A 13,351-nucleotide genomic window follows, 5' to 3' on the forward strand; every position below is an offset into this window, starting at 1 on the left:
GAAAAAGGTCTTCATGTCTGCAACTTCCTCTCAAACAGCTCACAGGGAAAGGTAATGTATGTGCACATGAGCGCACTACAGAGAGTTACAAAGCAAATAGCATGATAACGTTAACATTCTGAGGAATCTGGGTGAAGGTTATGCAGTAATTCTTAGTATTTCTTCATCTTTTCTGTGAAACTATTTCAGAATAAAATGTTAAATACACACACGCACGATCTTGCAACCCCTCAATGCCACCATTCTATCTTAAACCACCATCCTCTCTCATCTGTATTACCATGGCCTGCTAATCAATCTCCATTTCTGATCTTGCCCTGACTTTTCTCAAAAAAGCAGCCGAGTGATACCGTCAAAATAGGAGTCGGATCATGGCATTCCCTGCTCAAAACCTCCAAAGCCTTTCCATTTCACTCTGAACAGAAGCTGACTCCCGTACTGTGACCTACGTGGCTGCACCTTTCACCCTCCCCAGTCTCCTCCAGCCACTGTTCTCACAGAAGTTCTTCAAACACACCGAGAAGGCTCCTATCTGAGGACCTTTGTTCCCTCTGCCTGGCAGTATTGCTCAGACATACGTGTGGTTCCCTGCCTCGCCTCGGGTCTCTACTCCATGGTTAGCTCCCCACCATGGGCTTCCCTGGCCATCTCTCTCAAAATTCCCCCCTCACTGCCACTTGTTATCTACCTTCCCTATGTAATTTTCACTTCTTAGTGCTCATCAGTTTCTCACATGATGTGTATTTTACAAATTTATCTTGTCTGGCTCATCTCCCCTGCTGGAACATAAGCTCCGAAAGAGCAGGTGTCTTGTCTATTTTGTTCACTGCTGTATATATACCTGTGCCTAGAAACAGATGGAATAATGTAGGGGCTCAAAAGGCATCTACTGAATGAAGACTAGACAAAAGCACTTTTTAATATTCTTATGTTCTGTATTGGTTGACATAAACCTGCACAGTCGAAGAAGAAATTTCAAAGTTTAAATCCATATACTCACCAAGGGAAGAACAATTACCCTCCACGGCCACAAAGCTGCAAGCATATGTATGAGCAGGAACATAAGCAGCAGATGTATTTAGAAATGGATCCCGAACAACAACGTTATAAATGACACCTTGTCCTCGGAGGGAGGAGAAGGAAACAGTTGTCTTATCATTAGCTGTGAGGGTAACCACCTGAAGCCAAAAATAATCTGTGATTAGTGTTCAGATTTTTTTAAAAAGCTGTGCTATTATAATCCCACCTACATGTGATATGAAATTGTAATATTAAATTATAATTCTTGTTTAAAATACATACCGACCCATTTAGTTCCGTCAAAAGATTGTCCTACACAGTTTATATACATGCTACTATAAGGAAGTTCTTACACAAAATGCTTCTAAAGTTTTTGTATAGCATCAAATGTCAACGATGTAAGTAAAAGTGTAAACACTAGGACAAAACTGAAAATTTTTTTCTCATATGCTAGATTATAAACACAAGGGCAAGAGCCAGAAATTATTCTGCTCACTAGCCCTTCTTCTCTTCATACTCAGCACAATGCTTGACACAGAGTTAGTGTTCAACAAATGTTAGCTATTGCTACTAGCTATAGAACTGTCATAGACAAGTGTTTACTAACATCTCACAGGACCAATTATTTTTGTCTAACGGACTCTGCAGTAAGAAAGCATTCCACATAGTTGTATTATGCAGTAGTCTTTCACTTCAAAAACTCCCTTTTAAAGCTTGTTAATTTTTAGATAGGTAACAGAAGATACATGTTTTTAGATATATGTAACAGAAGAAACAAAGGCCCTACATGGCCAGAATACACAAATATGTTCCTGCTAATAAAAGTTAAAACATTTAATATTAGAGTTTCAGGAATAATTACAAGCCTCTTAGAAAACTTCTGTTTAAAAATATTGCTTAGCCTTCAAAAATATGTTTCTGGCAAAGGACTGGTCAAGTTCAACAAAATGTTAACATTACCTCCTACCCCCAAATTTTTTATTATGAATAATTCAACCTTATAGAAATGTTGAAAGAATAAAATGAATGAACTATATATACCACCACTTATATTTAACAATTGTTAATGTTTTGTATTTCTTTTTTTATTCCTCCCTCCTTCTTCCTCTTTTTCCTGCTGAACCATTTTACAGTAAGTTACAGATACAACATTTCACTCCTAAATGCTTCAATGTGCACACTCTAAAACAGTGTTTCTCAAACCTAATGTGCCTGTAAATCACTGGTAGAACTTGCTATAATTCAGATTCTGATTCTGTTGGTCAGAGGAGGCACCCGAGAGAGGGCCCACTTTTCTAGCACTCTTCAGGTGATGTCAATGCTACCCATTCATCTACACTCTGAGTAGCAAGGCACTAAGTGCGAGGGTATTCTATAAATCCCTAATGCCTTTGCTCACCTAAGAAAATCAATAATCTCTTATAATCTAATGCACAGTCCATATTCAGATTTTCCCATATGTCTTTTAAAGCTGTTCCCCACCGCTTAACCAAAATCCAACCATTTTATGCATGGTGTTTATCTCCAATCTAGGATCATCCTTCCCATCACTCCCACCCACCCATCCAATGACCTTTAAGGAGATCTAAGAACAGTTGTCTTATAGGGGCATCTGACTGGCTCAGTTGGTAAAGCATGCGACTCCTTTTTTTGTTTTTTTTAAGTTTATTTATCCATTTTGAAACAGAGAGAGAGAGTCAGAGAGAGAAGGAGAGAGAGAATCCCAAGAAGCCTCTATGTTGTCAGCGCAGAGCCCAATACAGAGCTCGAACTTCACGAACTATGAGATCATGACCTAAGCAGAAACCAAGAGTTGAATGCTCAATGGACTGAGCTGTCCAGGTGCCCCAGCATGCGACTCTTGACCTCAGTATTGTAAATTCAAGTCCTACATTGGGTGTAGAGATTACTTAAAAATAAAATCTAAAAAAAAAAAAAACAAAAAACAAAACAAAACGAAACAAGAGCAGTTGTCTTACTGAACATTCCACAATCTGGATTTGTCAGATTGTGCTCAAAGTATCCCACTTATTCTTTTATCCCATGTATTTTCTGCAAACAAGAATTACAATGGACTGAATTCAGTTAAACATATTTTGCTAGAATACTTTATAGATGATGGTGATGATGTCAGACTGTGCCGTATGAGCATATAACGGAAGCCAACCTGCCATCAGTGAATCTAACTGACCACATGGATAAGATGGAGACCCTCAGACCATTCCATTTCAAAAGTACTTTTCCCTTTGGCAATTAGAATTAATCTCAGCATGCTATTTAGGCATCCTGAGAATATCCTGTTCCCCAACAATCTTTCATCTGATGATCCTTGCCTGAATTATTTCACTAGGGTTCAAAGAAAGGTGATTTTCTAATCCTAATACTCCTTCTACATATATTGGCCAGCATTATTCAGTAAAGAGCTTTCTCTCATCAACTAGGATGAATTTCAGTTCCTCTTTTACAAAAGGCAGTGTAAATTCCTTCCCTGTATCAATTTCCAGAGTAATTTGGTAGAAGAATCTTCTCCAATGATAGCAACTGACGAGTTTTCTTTTTCTTTCCTTTTTTTCTTTTAAAAAAAAATAGTTTTTTTGATGTTTATTTATTTTTGAAGGAGAGAGAGACAGAGCATGAGGAGGGAGGGGCAGAGAGAGAGGGAGACACAGAATCCGAAGCAGGCTCCAGGCTCTGAACTGTCAGCACAGAGCCCGAAGCAAGGCTCAAACCCGTAAACCACAAGTTCATGACCTGAGCCAAAGTCAGAGGCTTAACCGACTGAGCCACCCAGGTGCCCCTCTTTTTTTTTTCTTTCTTAATATCAGTGTGGTCTTGTTTTTATTCAAAACTTATACGCAATCATTATTCTTTTTGATGACTGAATTGTCCCAAAGTTGGCCAGTATAAACCTCTTCAAAGTCTCCAGTTTTTCACACATGTCCTCATTAGTCACAGAGGGTTTCCTTCAACTCTGGCATACAATATTCTAACTCTTAACTTAAAGTTAAAAAGTAACCTAAAAAGCTCCTCTTACATGAATTCTTGTATTCTTCATGAGAATACAAACAATCTTCAAAATTTTCTATGTAAAAAGGCAACTGGTAAACTTATCCAAAAGACCTTCCAAATTTGTGAATAAGCACAGTGAGTTTTCTTGTATAAGGCTCCTTCTTAGCATGCGACCATGACATCCTAGGTGACATGGCAACAAAATGAGATCTTGCTCTTCAACAGACTGAGGCCCCTGGGCTAATCACGTATGCTCTGTTTCAGTCACTTCTTTCTACCTAATCTGTAACCTATCAGCCCTCTGGGAAGAATCAGAGCAGTCTATAAAAACTCTACCCATTAACCATTAGACTGAAGGATGAACCTGTAGGTTACACTGCTTTCAGGTACCTTTTAAGACATAAATCCTGCCCTCCACAAAAATGATCTATAGCATGAATCTCAAATTTTAATATGCATAGGAATCACCTCGGGACCTCAAAACTCAAATTTTGATTCAGTCGGTCCTGGGTGGAGCTGAGGAGTCTGTAATTCTAACAAACTCCCAGGTGATGCCAATGCTGCTGGGGGTCGGTACCCTACACTTGGTATACCAAGAGTTTACAGGGGTTCAAAAGGTCAGAGAAAACTTTTGCTCCAAGTTAGAGGCTTTGAGTTTGGGTTTAAATATTAATGACAACGTGTGGGCACCCAGGTGGCTCAGTCAGTTAAGGGTGCAACTCTTGGTTTCAGCTCACGTCATTATCTCAGTCTGCGAGGGTTCGAGCCCTGAGTCAGGCTCTGTGCTGACAGCGCGGAGCCTGCTTGGAATTCTCTCTGCCCCTCCTCTACTCATGCTTTCACACTCTCTCAAAATAAATAAATAAACCTTCAAAAAATATATATATATATATATTAATGACAATATGTACACCCTTAAACAGTTTCTCATTGTCTTTTGTCAAAACACTGTAACTTTTACACTTGCCAAAAGTTTTTTAACATTCATTTTTGAGAGACAGAATGTGAGTGGGAGAGGGGCAGAGAGAGATGGAGACACATAATCTAAAGCAGGCTCCAGGCTGTGAGCTGTCAGTACAGAGCCCAACGTGGGTCTCTAACTCACGAACCGTGAGATGATGACCTGAGCCGAAGTCAGAGGCTTAACCGGCTGAGCCACCCAGGCGCCCCAAAATGTAATACAATTTAAAGCACTTCCTCAAAAGCCAACGTTACTCTGGGATATCACTAACAAGACAATAATGAAATAAAAGATAATAAAGTGAGAATCCCAGAAAGACCAAGGACACAGTAAAGAAGTAAGCTCCAGGAAGCTTCTCCCCTTCCCAGCTCTTACAAATCTGGCCCACACAAATTAAGAACCAGATTTACCTTGATAGCATTGGCCTTCACCTGAGGCACCTCGGCCATCCTCTGCAGATGCTTCAGCAACCCCTCTTCGGTGAGGTCATTCTCAGGCAGAAAATACTGATAGACATCATACAGCAACCTCCACCTAGAGTCCCGTTCCATCCCAATGTCACATGGCGGAGGATTTGTGCCTCTAAAGTCAACCAACAAAATTGAACATCAATCTCTTGTGGTGCATGTCCCATTTATAAAAGGAACCAAAAGCTCAAATTTCAAACTTCTGCATCGATTCCAATTTTGGCATTGTGAAGAAAAGTAACATACTGAGAGGCAGTATGGCTAAATAACCAGATGCTAATAATGTCAGTCAGGCCTGGAGTGAAATGTCAGCTTCGCCACTTGTTAGCTATGTGTATGTGGGCATGTCACTAAATCTACATAACCCTTAGGGAACCACTCTATAAAATAAAAACACCACCTCTTCTTAATAAAACTGTTAGGATTAAATGGACAAGAAGATACAGCATTCAGCACTATGGATGATGCACAAACAGCATTCAAATGTTACTCAATGTTAGCTATCATTACTATTAAAGTACAAACTAAGGCAGAGTTTTAATTAAAATAATAAAATCTTTACAAAAAGATACGGGTGTTTCATGGCTTCAGAATGCTTTCCATATTCAAAACTCTTTACAGAAACTAAATGTATGTCTAAGCTCACAATAGAGACTCAACACCTGGCTCTTCCTAAGAATGGAAGGGGCCAATGTTAATTGTGACAGCTTGAAGTATTACTTACAATGCTTAAATTACCTCCATTCTGAAAAAAGAAAAAGTGAACAATTCAAGTTTACTAAAGAGAACCATGAATTTTGAGAGTTTACCGAATCTACATAGTAGCTGACCATGTATGTCCTAAAAGCAGTTTTAGGAGACAGGAAATAGACATACCTTGCATAGCCAAGGTTTGCTGGGGCAAATTTAATAGTTGTCTCAAAGAAATTATACTCCAAGTAAATGTTGGGATCAATGTCTAAATCAAACTCCAAATTACAGCCTCCAGGGATAGGATCTGGATGAAAAAAAGTAAGTTACTCAACATAGAATTCTTATATATTCAAATCATACTCAGAAAACCAGAACTCTACTCTTATAAGGACTTCCCATATAGAAGCTAAATAAATATAATAGAGCTTCTGGTTTTACACTACCACATGAACTGAGATTAAAGAAGGAAAAGTTAATTGAGGTTAGCAAGCAATTTCTGTAAAGGGTGTGATTGGGAACATTTCAGGTTTCACACACCTGGCAGTTTCTGTGGCAACTACTGAACCCTGCCCTCATGGCACGAAAGCAGCCATAGGCAGTAACGTAGGTAAACACGGCCATTTCTAGTAAGACTTTATGTACAAAACATGCAGACGCTGGATTTGGCTCATGGTCCATGTTTGCCAACCCCTGCTCTAGAGTTGAAAAGGTCTGGAAACAGATATTCTTGAGCTGGTATCCAAGAATGGGCCCCAGAGGTCCCAAGAACACCCTGAAATTGTATGCCAAGTGTCGAATGTGTGCATGTCCTAAGGAGAGAGGTTTTTGTTAGATTTTGAGAATCTACGAATCCACAAAAAGAGCTTAAGAACCCAGGGATAAAGGGGAAAAAACACTGCCAAAGAGAAAAGGAACTCCACGGTAATAAAGAAAGGGGTGTCCACTTTTCACATGCTTCTTTCAACAGGAAGAAAGATGATGTCATCCTCAGTGCTGAAACAGTCTGTGTATATAAAGTAGTAAAAATAAAAGACTCACAAGATCACATATCAGAATAGCATTTGGATATTTAATTAAATACAAATTTTGGGTATTCCATTTACATTAATAATGTGGCTAAAACAGCTCTTTTTTTCTCATTAGGAATCCTATTCATGCCCTTAAGCATGACAAAACTTAAACAAGTCACTTGATGAGCTCAACTCTATACGAAGAACTGTATATGGTGGACTCAAATGGAAAGGTTGAGAAAAGACAGATCAAGGTAAACCAAGTTCAAGATCTACAAGATCTCAATTTCACACACTCATCCGATCAATCACTCCCATGGTTGGGTCCTGGTTTCCGTAAACTGATGGAATTCTGGTGGTTGACTTCCCCTGGCCAGTTCTGTAATGGAGAAACTGAACGTGTGCCTATGTTTCAACATTGCTCTTCTTTCATACTCTCCTTTTCCTGCGTTTACAAATCCTTACCACACCCGAGAAAAGGATACGGATTGGAACTGAAGCCGTACTGTTCGTGATTTTTCTTTATACGCTGTCCTCGACAAAAAGTCAAAGGCTCTGGTTTTCCTTTTCTAAATAAATTACCCTTTGCTACATATAACACAAGGAGTGGTCGAAATTTCCTCACCTCACCTTCACTCCTCAAGCACTGTAATCTAGTTTTCATCCCCATTGTGCCACTAAAATGAGTGTCATTAAAGGCCACTGCTGACTCTTCACTGCGCTATCATATGGACACTTTCAGTCACTTCCTTGACTCCTCTTTAGTCTCATGCTTATTCCTCAGCAGTGAGCATCCCCCGAAACAGTGCCCGACATGTGGTAGGCACCTTGAAAGTATCTGCTATTATGTTTTCCAGATAAGTCTCTAAGTACATGCCTAGACAATCTTACTCACTTCTCTGGCTTTTACTAAGAACCTTTTAGTTGGACATCTAACCTCAGCGCTCCACTCCATACCCTTAAACTCCCTACTATGCCCTCCCATCCAGATGTCCTGTAAGCATCTCATATTCACAGTGTCCCTAACTGTAGTCACAACTACCCCATCCTTATCACCTAAACCAATCCAGCATCACAACTCTATCTCAACCCTACCTATTTTGCATCACTATCTCCCAGCTAGCCAAATGGGACGCCTATGTTCCTCCTTTTCATAATCCATAACCACTGGTCATTGTGTCTTATCAGTGCTACTTTCCAAACACCTTCTCACTTTGAGCGCTTAAAGGTATGCTGAGTCTTGACTCTGCTATGCCCTCTCCAAATACTCCCCACACTGCTTCTAGAGTTAATTTTCTGATAGCTGAAATACAGATCATTCCTCTGCTTAAAAGCGCAATGCTCCTTCAGAATAGAATGTAAACCTTAAATTGTACACAAAGCCCTTCACACTCTGGCTCCGGCCACACCCAATATTCTGCCATTCTCTAAATACTCTCCATTCTTCTCCCATGCCTTCCTCTGCCTGGAATAATCAGGTAAAGTGTTAAGGACTGTACCTTGCCTTTCTGTTAATGCTTTTTCAAGGGCTCCTTAAATTTTTTTTTTTTTTTTAATTAATGACTACATTCTCCTATGCCCCTACCTGGGCTTTCAATCATCATGCTCTGATTCCTTTGCTGTTAAAATCTTTGATCCAATATACTGTACTTGCAATAAACACTTTTAAAAGGATTATAGTTTCCCCTGAATTTTCATGAAAAAGTTCCACAATCTGGAGAGTAAATAGAAAGTCGAAAACAGGAAGGTTACCTCTTTCTGAATAGGAGAGTGGAATGGCCATGTTTTGGACAGGCTCAGCATCTAAAGTCTGCAAATACAAAGTGCACATACTCTGCTCTGGTCTAAGAATGAAAACCAGTCCTTTGTCAGTGCCTGTCCCTGAGGTATTGGGAAGGAGAGTCTGCAATAAGGTAAAAAAGAATCATCATGAATAAGGAGTTGAGCAAAATATTTAAATTCCAGACTTGATCTAGTATGCATGTCCTATTTCAAACTTTCTCAAAACAAGAACAAACACAGACCTTCCTTATATAATTAAAGAATTCTTTTCATGTCTATATATGGGTGCACACACGTACACATGGAAGAACTATTGAAGTATATGACCTTTGATAGGAATAGCAGATGCACAGTGAAATTCTCAAGTTTTTCAATTCCCCAAATTAAGATTTCCTATGTGAAGTACTAAGACTACTGTCAAAAGAAAAAACAATTCAGTAGAGAGTTTGGTGTCCTTTATTCAAGGAAAAACAACCCACAGACTGGGGGAGAACAGTGCCTTACAAGCAGTGGAGCACTGTTCCTGAGGCACTGGGGGCAAAAGTGAGTTTTATAGCTCACTTTGGCTAGGACGTCAGGGATTTCCTTATAAAGGCTAGCAGGTCCTATTTCCTAAAGCTAGCTAGCTAAAGCAGAGATGTAGCACTGTGACTAGCATGCTAGGTTTATCTGACAGGAGAAGTGCAAGTGGACTCAGGTTTAGATTTGTGATATGAAGCGGGCCAGTGAGCCAGCCTCCATCTCGTAGGTCCAATATACAAATTAACTATCACTACAAAGACAAAAAGATGAGCACTGTCCCTAAACTGGAAAGTTTTTTAAATAAAATGAGCTATAACTAATATATTATAAACTACACATAAAGAATACTATAGGGACGCCTGGGTGGCTCAGTTGGTTAAGCATCCGACTTTGGATCAGGTCATGATCTCAGGTCATGATTTCAGGAGTTCAAGTCCTGCTTCAGTCACTGTGCTGATAGAGCGGAGCCTGTCTGGGATTCTCCGTCTATCTCTCTCTGCCCCTCATCTACTCATGCTATCTCTCTCTCAAAATAAATAAGCCTAAATAAGTAAATAAAATGCTATGTAAGTACTGATATACATAGACACTTGTGGAACCATCATCACAATCAGGATTATCCTCCTTATTCTTCCACTCAACCAATCCCTAACTCCATCCCTTCACCCCAACAATCTGGAAAGCTTTTTGAATAACAAAATACTAAGTTAAGAGGTAGTAGATTCAGAGTGTTTTCTTAAAGCTAAGAAAAAGCGAGGAAAAAGCGTCAGATGGGTTTCAACTTGACAAGCCTAAGGGAAAATGACTCAAATACTAATTGAGGAACTGCAGAGTCAACAGTTTCAAAGAACCACCTGCTCTGATGACCTAACACAACCCAAAGTGCCACAATTCCTCTGGAAGGGTATTGGAAACAGACACTATTCTCTTCACACGGACCACTCATCTTTAGTGCTATGTGCAATTCTGGTCATCAGTTTCTCAGGAGTATAAATAGAGTGACAACTATGGCCCATCCAAGAAAGGAAGATGATTATAATTCAGGATAACTAAAATCTGCTCTACATAAAAACGGAGGCCCAACATGCTGTTCATTCAGGCCACTTCAGTCACATAGTTATGTGGACATTCCTTTGTCCAAGCTGTTTCCTCAAACGTAAAAACATGCATTAAGACTACTTTGTTGAGCTGTTGTGAGAATTAATTACACGGAAACCAAACACAGGGGTTCCTAACTAGGAACCGCAGAGGCCCAATGAATTTCCAGAGGTGCCCATGAAATTATACAAATGTATCCATGTTTTGCTGGGTAGAGGGTCCAGAGATTTCAGTGGATTCAAAGTCCATGGCCCCAGAAGGGCTTAAGAATCATCGACTTAGCCCCTAGTAAGCATGCAAAAAAAAGTAAATCCCTTTTTTCTCAATCCTTTCTCTTCTTTCAAATGTTGTCTTTGCTCTGATGTTATTAAAGAAATCATCTGTGTAGCATTTTACTATGTCTCCTATGAAAGGGCCTGAATAGGAAGTTTCCTTTGGATTTTAGTGCCAGAAAAAAAAACTTGGTTTCCCTGAGGAACTGGCGTGATTTTTCCTTCTAAGAAAGTTAAAACATTTAACAAGCTTTGATCTCTGCTCTGGCAAAATCTGAGTGGGGGTCATAAACACCATTAACTCTTGCAATTTATATAATTTATTCCTTCTTCTCCTTGATCAAACTCTTTCATTTCTAGCCTATTAAACTACCAAATGCACTATCTCAAAACCTTTATGGCAGGGAAAAGAATGCAAGTATACCAAATATTTAGTATGAAAGGTAGTATGACCAATGCCTACAGAATATATATGAATTGGACTAAGACCACTTAGTTTAGCAAATTTCAGAATATTAAAAGATAGGCTTATAACAATAGATAGGCTTAGGACGAATAAAAAGCAGCATGACTTCATACACGCTGAAATGCATTTATTAGCGCAAGGGGATCATATAGGCTGAATAAAAATAGATTTATAAAAGGTTAATGTAAATGGCAGTTCCTTAATGAGTTAAGCTAATCTAGGGCATCTGAAACACTTCCCAAAGGTGAGGCTGAGGTTAAAGGGTTTAGTGATGATCTCTGAAATAGAGTCTTAAATGCTCCTGGAAGCACAGCACTAGGCTAGATGACCTGGGTGTTGGGCTTCTTTTGTTTCTGTGAGATTCCAAAGAATAAAGTTGAACCTACAAGTGTCTTAGTAATCTTAGTAAACACTAAATGGCTGCACAATGACGGAAACCCATTAAAACGTATTCAGAGGTAAAAATCATCAAGGACCCAAGAGCATAAGAAAAGGTGAGAAATCACATGCAGATAGGAGACATCTGGCAGAGCCCACCCTTCCCCCCAAATTCAGCACTCTCCCACCCCCTCTTTAAGTCAGAGGTCACCACACTCAAGAAAGGCCCAAGATGGGGCCCCTAGGTGGCTCAGTCGGTTAAGCCTCTGAATTCAGTTCAGGTCACGATCTCACAGTTCATGAGTTCAAGCCCCGCATCAGGCTCTGTGCTGACAGCTCAGAGCCTGGAGCCTGCTTTGGATTCTGTGTCCCTCTCTCCCTCTCTCCCTCTCTGCCTCTCCCCCTTTTGTACTCTGTCTCTATCTCTCAAAGATAAATAAACATTAAAAAAAAATTAAAAAAAAAAAAAAAAGGCCCAAGACACACAGACACATGCCTCTTAGCCAGTCTAAATCACTAAGTTGACTGGATCCAATCTTGATTTTTTTCTTTTAAGGGCATAAAGTTAAACATAAAGAGGAATGCAATTCTCATGTTTATACTAAATACAATACCCTCAAATATGGTGTTTAAGAAATAACTCTCTGTACTTACCTTAGAAAAAGAAATTGTTGTATTCTGATACTGTGAGTGTATTTGGAAAATAAGAAAAGACACATTGCTGGAAATATGACGCAAAATGGCATCCTCTGGAAAGGGCCTGTTGAGCTCGAAGTATCTAAACTTCCCTACAGAAAATTCAAGAAGACCTGCAATGGGAGAAACATTTCATTGTAACATCTGAACCTGTAATATCAATTTGTAGAAATCACATACGTAAACATACATGCATTGCTTATTTTAATTCTCAAAAAACCTGGGGAGATAAATAATATTACTACTCCTATTTTACCTATGAGGACAAATTGGCTTAAAGAGGGGAAGCAGCTAGTAAATGGTGGAACTGAGAAAATGGAAGAGAGGTGTTTCAAAAGATGTGAGCAATACTTAGAGTGCTGAGGATGTCTGAGGATGTTCAAGAATGCCCAAGGCGTCCAGCTCCTCGAACCCAGAAAAATCTCCCACTGCAGCAGCGATAATAATTATTCAAAATAGAGCCCTGGGGGGCACCTGTCTGGCTCAGTCAGTAAAGCATGAGACTTCTGATTGTCCTGATCAAGCCTTTTGTGGTACAGAGTTTACTTTTTAAAAAATTCAAAAAACTAAAAAATTAAAAAACAAGGGCCCCCGAATTTAAGGTTTAACCTTGAGGAGGTACTAACAACTATGAATACACTGAGGTTAAAAACAGAACTTGGAATGCTTGGGTGGCTCAGTCAGTCGGCCAAGCATCCGACTCCTGATTTCAACTCAGATCATGATCCCAGGGTCTTAGGATTGAGCCCTGTGTTGGGCTCTGTGCTGAGCAGGGACCCTGCTTGTGACTCTCCCTCACTCTCCCTCTGTCCTTCCCCCCACTTGTGCTCTCTCTCTCAAAAAAATAAACTATAAAAATAAATAAAGTAGAAAAAAAGATTTAAATTTAATAAAGATGAAAGAGTTGGTGAGACAGATTATAGGTCACTAGCATTCCATAGTGGAACGGTTTTATTTTAAAAGGAAATTAAAGTCAG

The 13,351-nt window shown here is 39.5% G+C and overlaps 1 protein-coding gene across 2 annotated transcripts in view; it reads right to left on the reverse strand.

Moving 5' to 3' along the window:
* Window positions 1-13,351, reverse strand: part of TM7SF3 (transmembrane 7 superfamily member 3) — a 42,731-nt gene that overhangs the window by 20,364 nt on the left and 9,016 nt on the right. For both annotated transcript variants that reach the window (XM_043561438.1, XM_043561437.1), the window contains exons 2-6: window positions 12,333-12,487; window positions 8,913-9,063; window positions 6,334-6,454; window positions 5,401-5,572; window positions 1,001-1,178 (exon numbers count right to left, since the gene is read on the reverse strand). In XM_043561438.1, the coding sequence (XP_043417373.1) occupies window positions 1,001-1,178; window positions 5,401-5,572; window positions 6,334-6,454; window positions 8,913-9,063; window positions 12,333-12,487 (777 nt within the window). The remainder of the gene's footprint in view (window positions 1-1,000; window positions 1,179-5,400; window positions 5,573-6,333; window positions 6,455-8,912; window positions 9,064-12,332; window positions 12,488-13,351) is intronic.

Source organism: Prionailurus bengalensis, chromosome B4 (assembly GCF_016509475.1).
Source record: "Prionailurus bengalensis isolate Pbe53 chromosome B4, Fcat_Pben_1.1_paternal_pri, whole genome shotgun sequence".
Taxonomy (NCBI): Eukaryota; Metazoa; Chordata; class Mammalia; order Carnivora; family Felidae; genus Prionailurus; species Prionailurus bengalensis.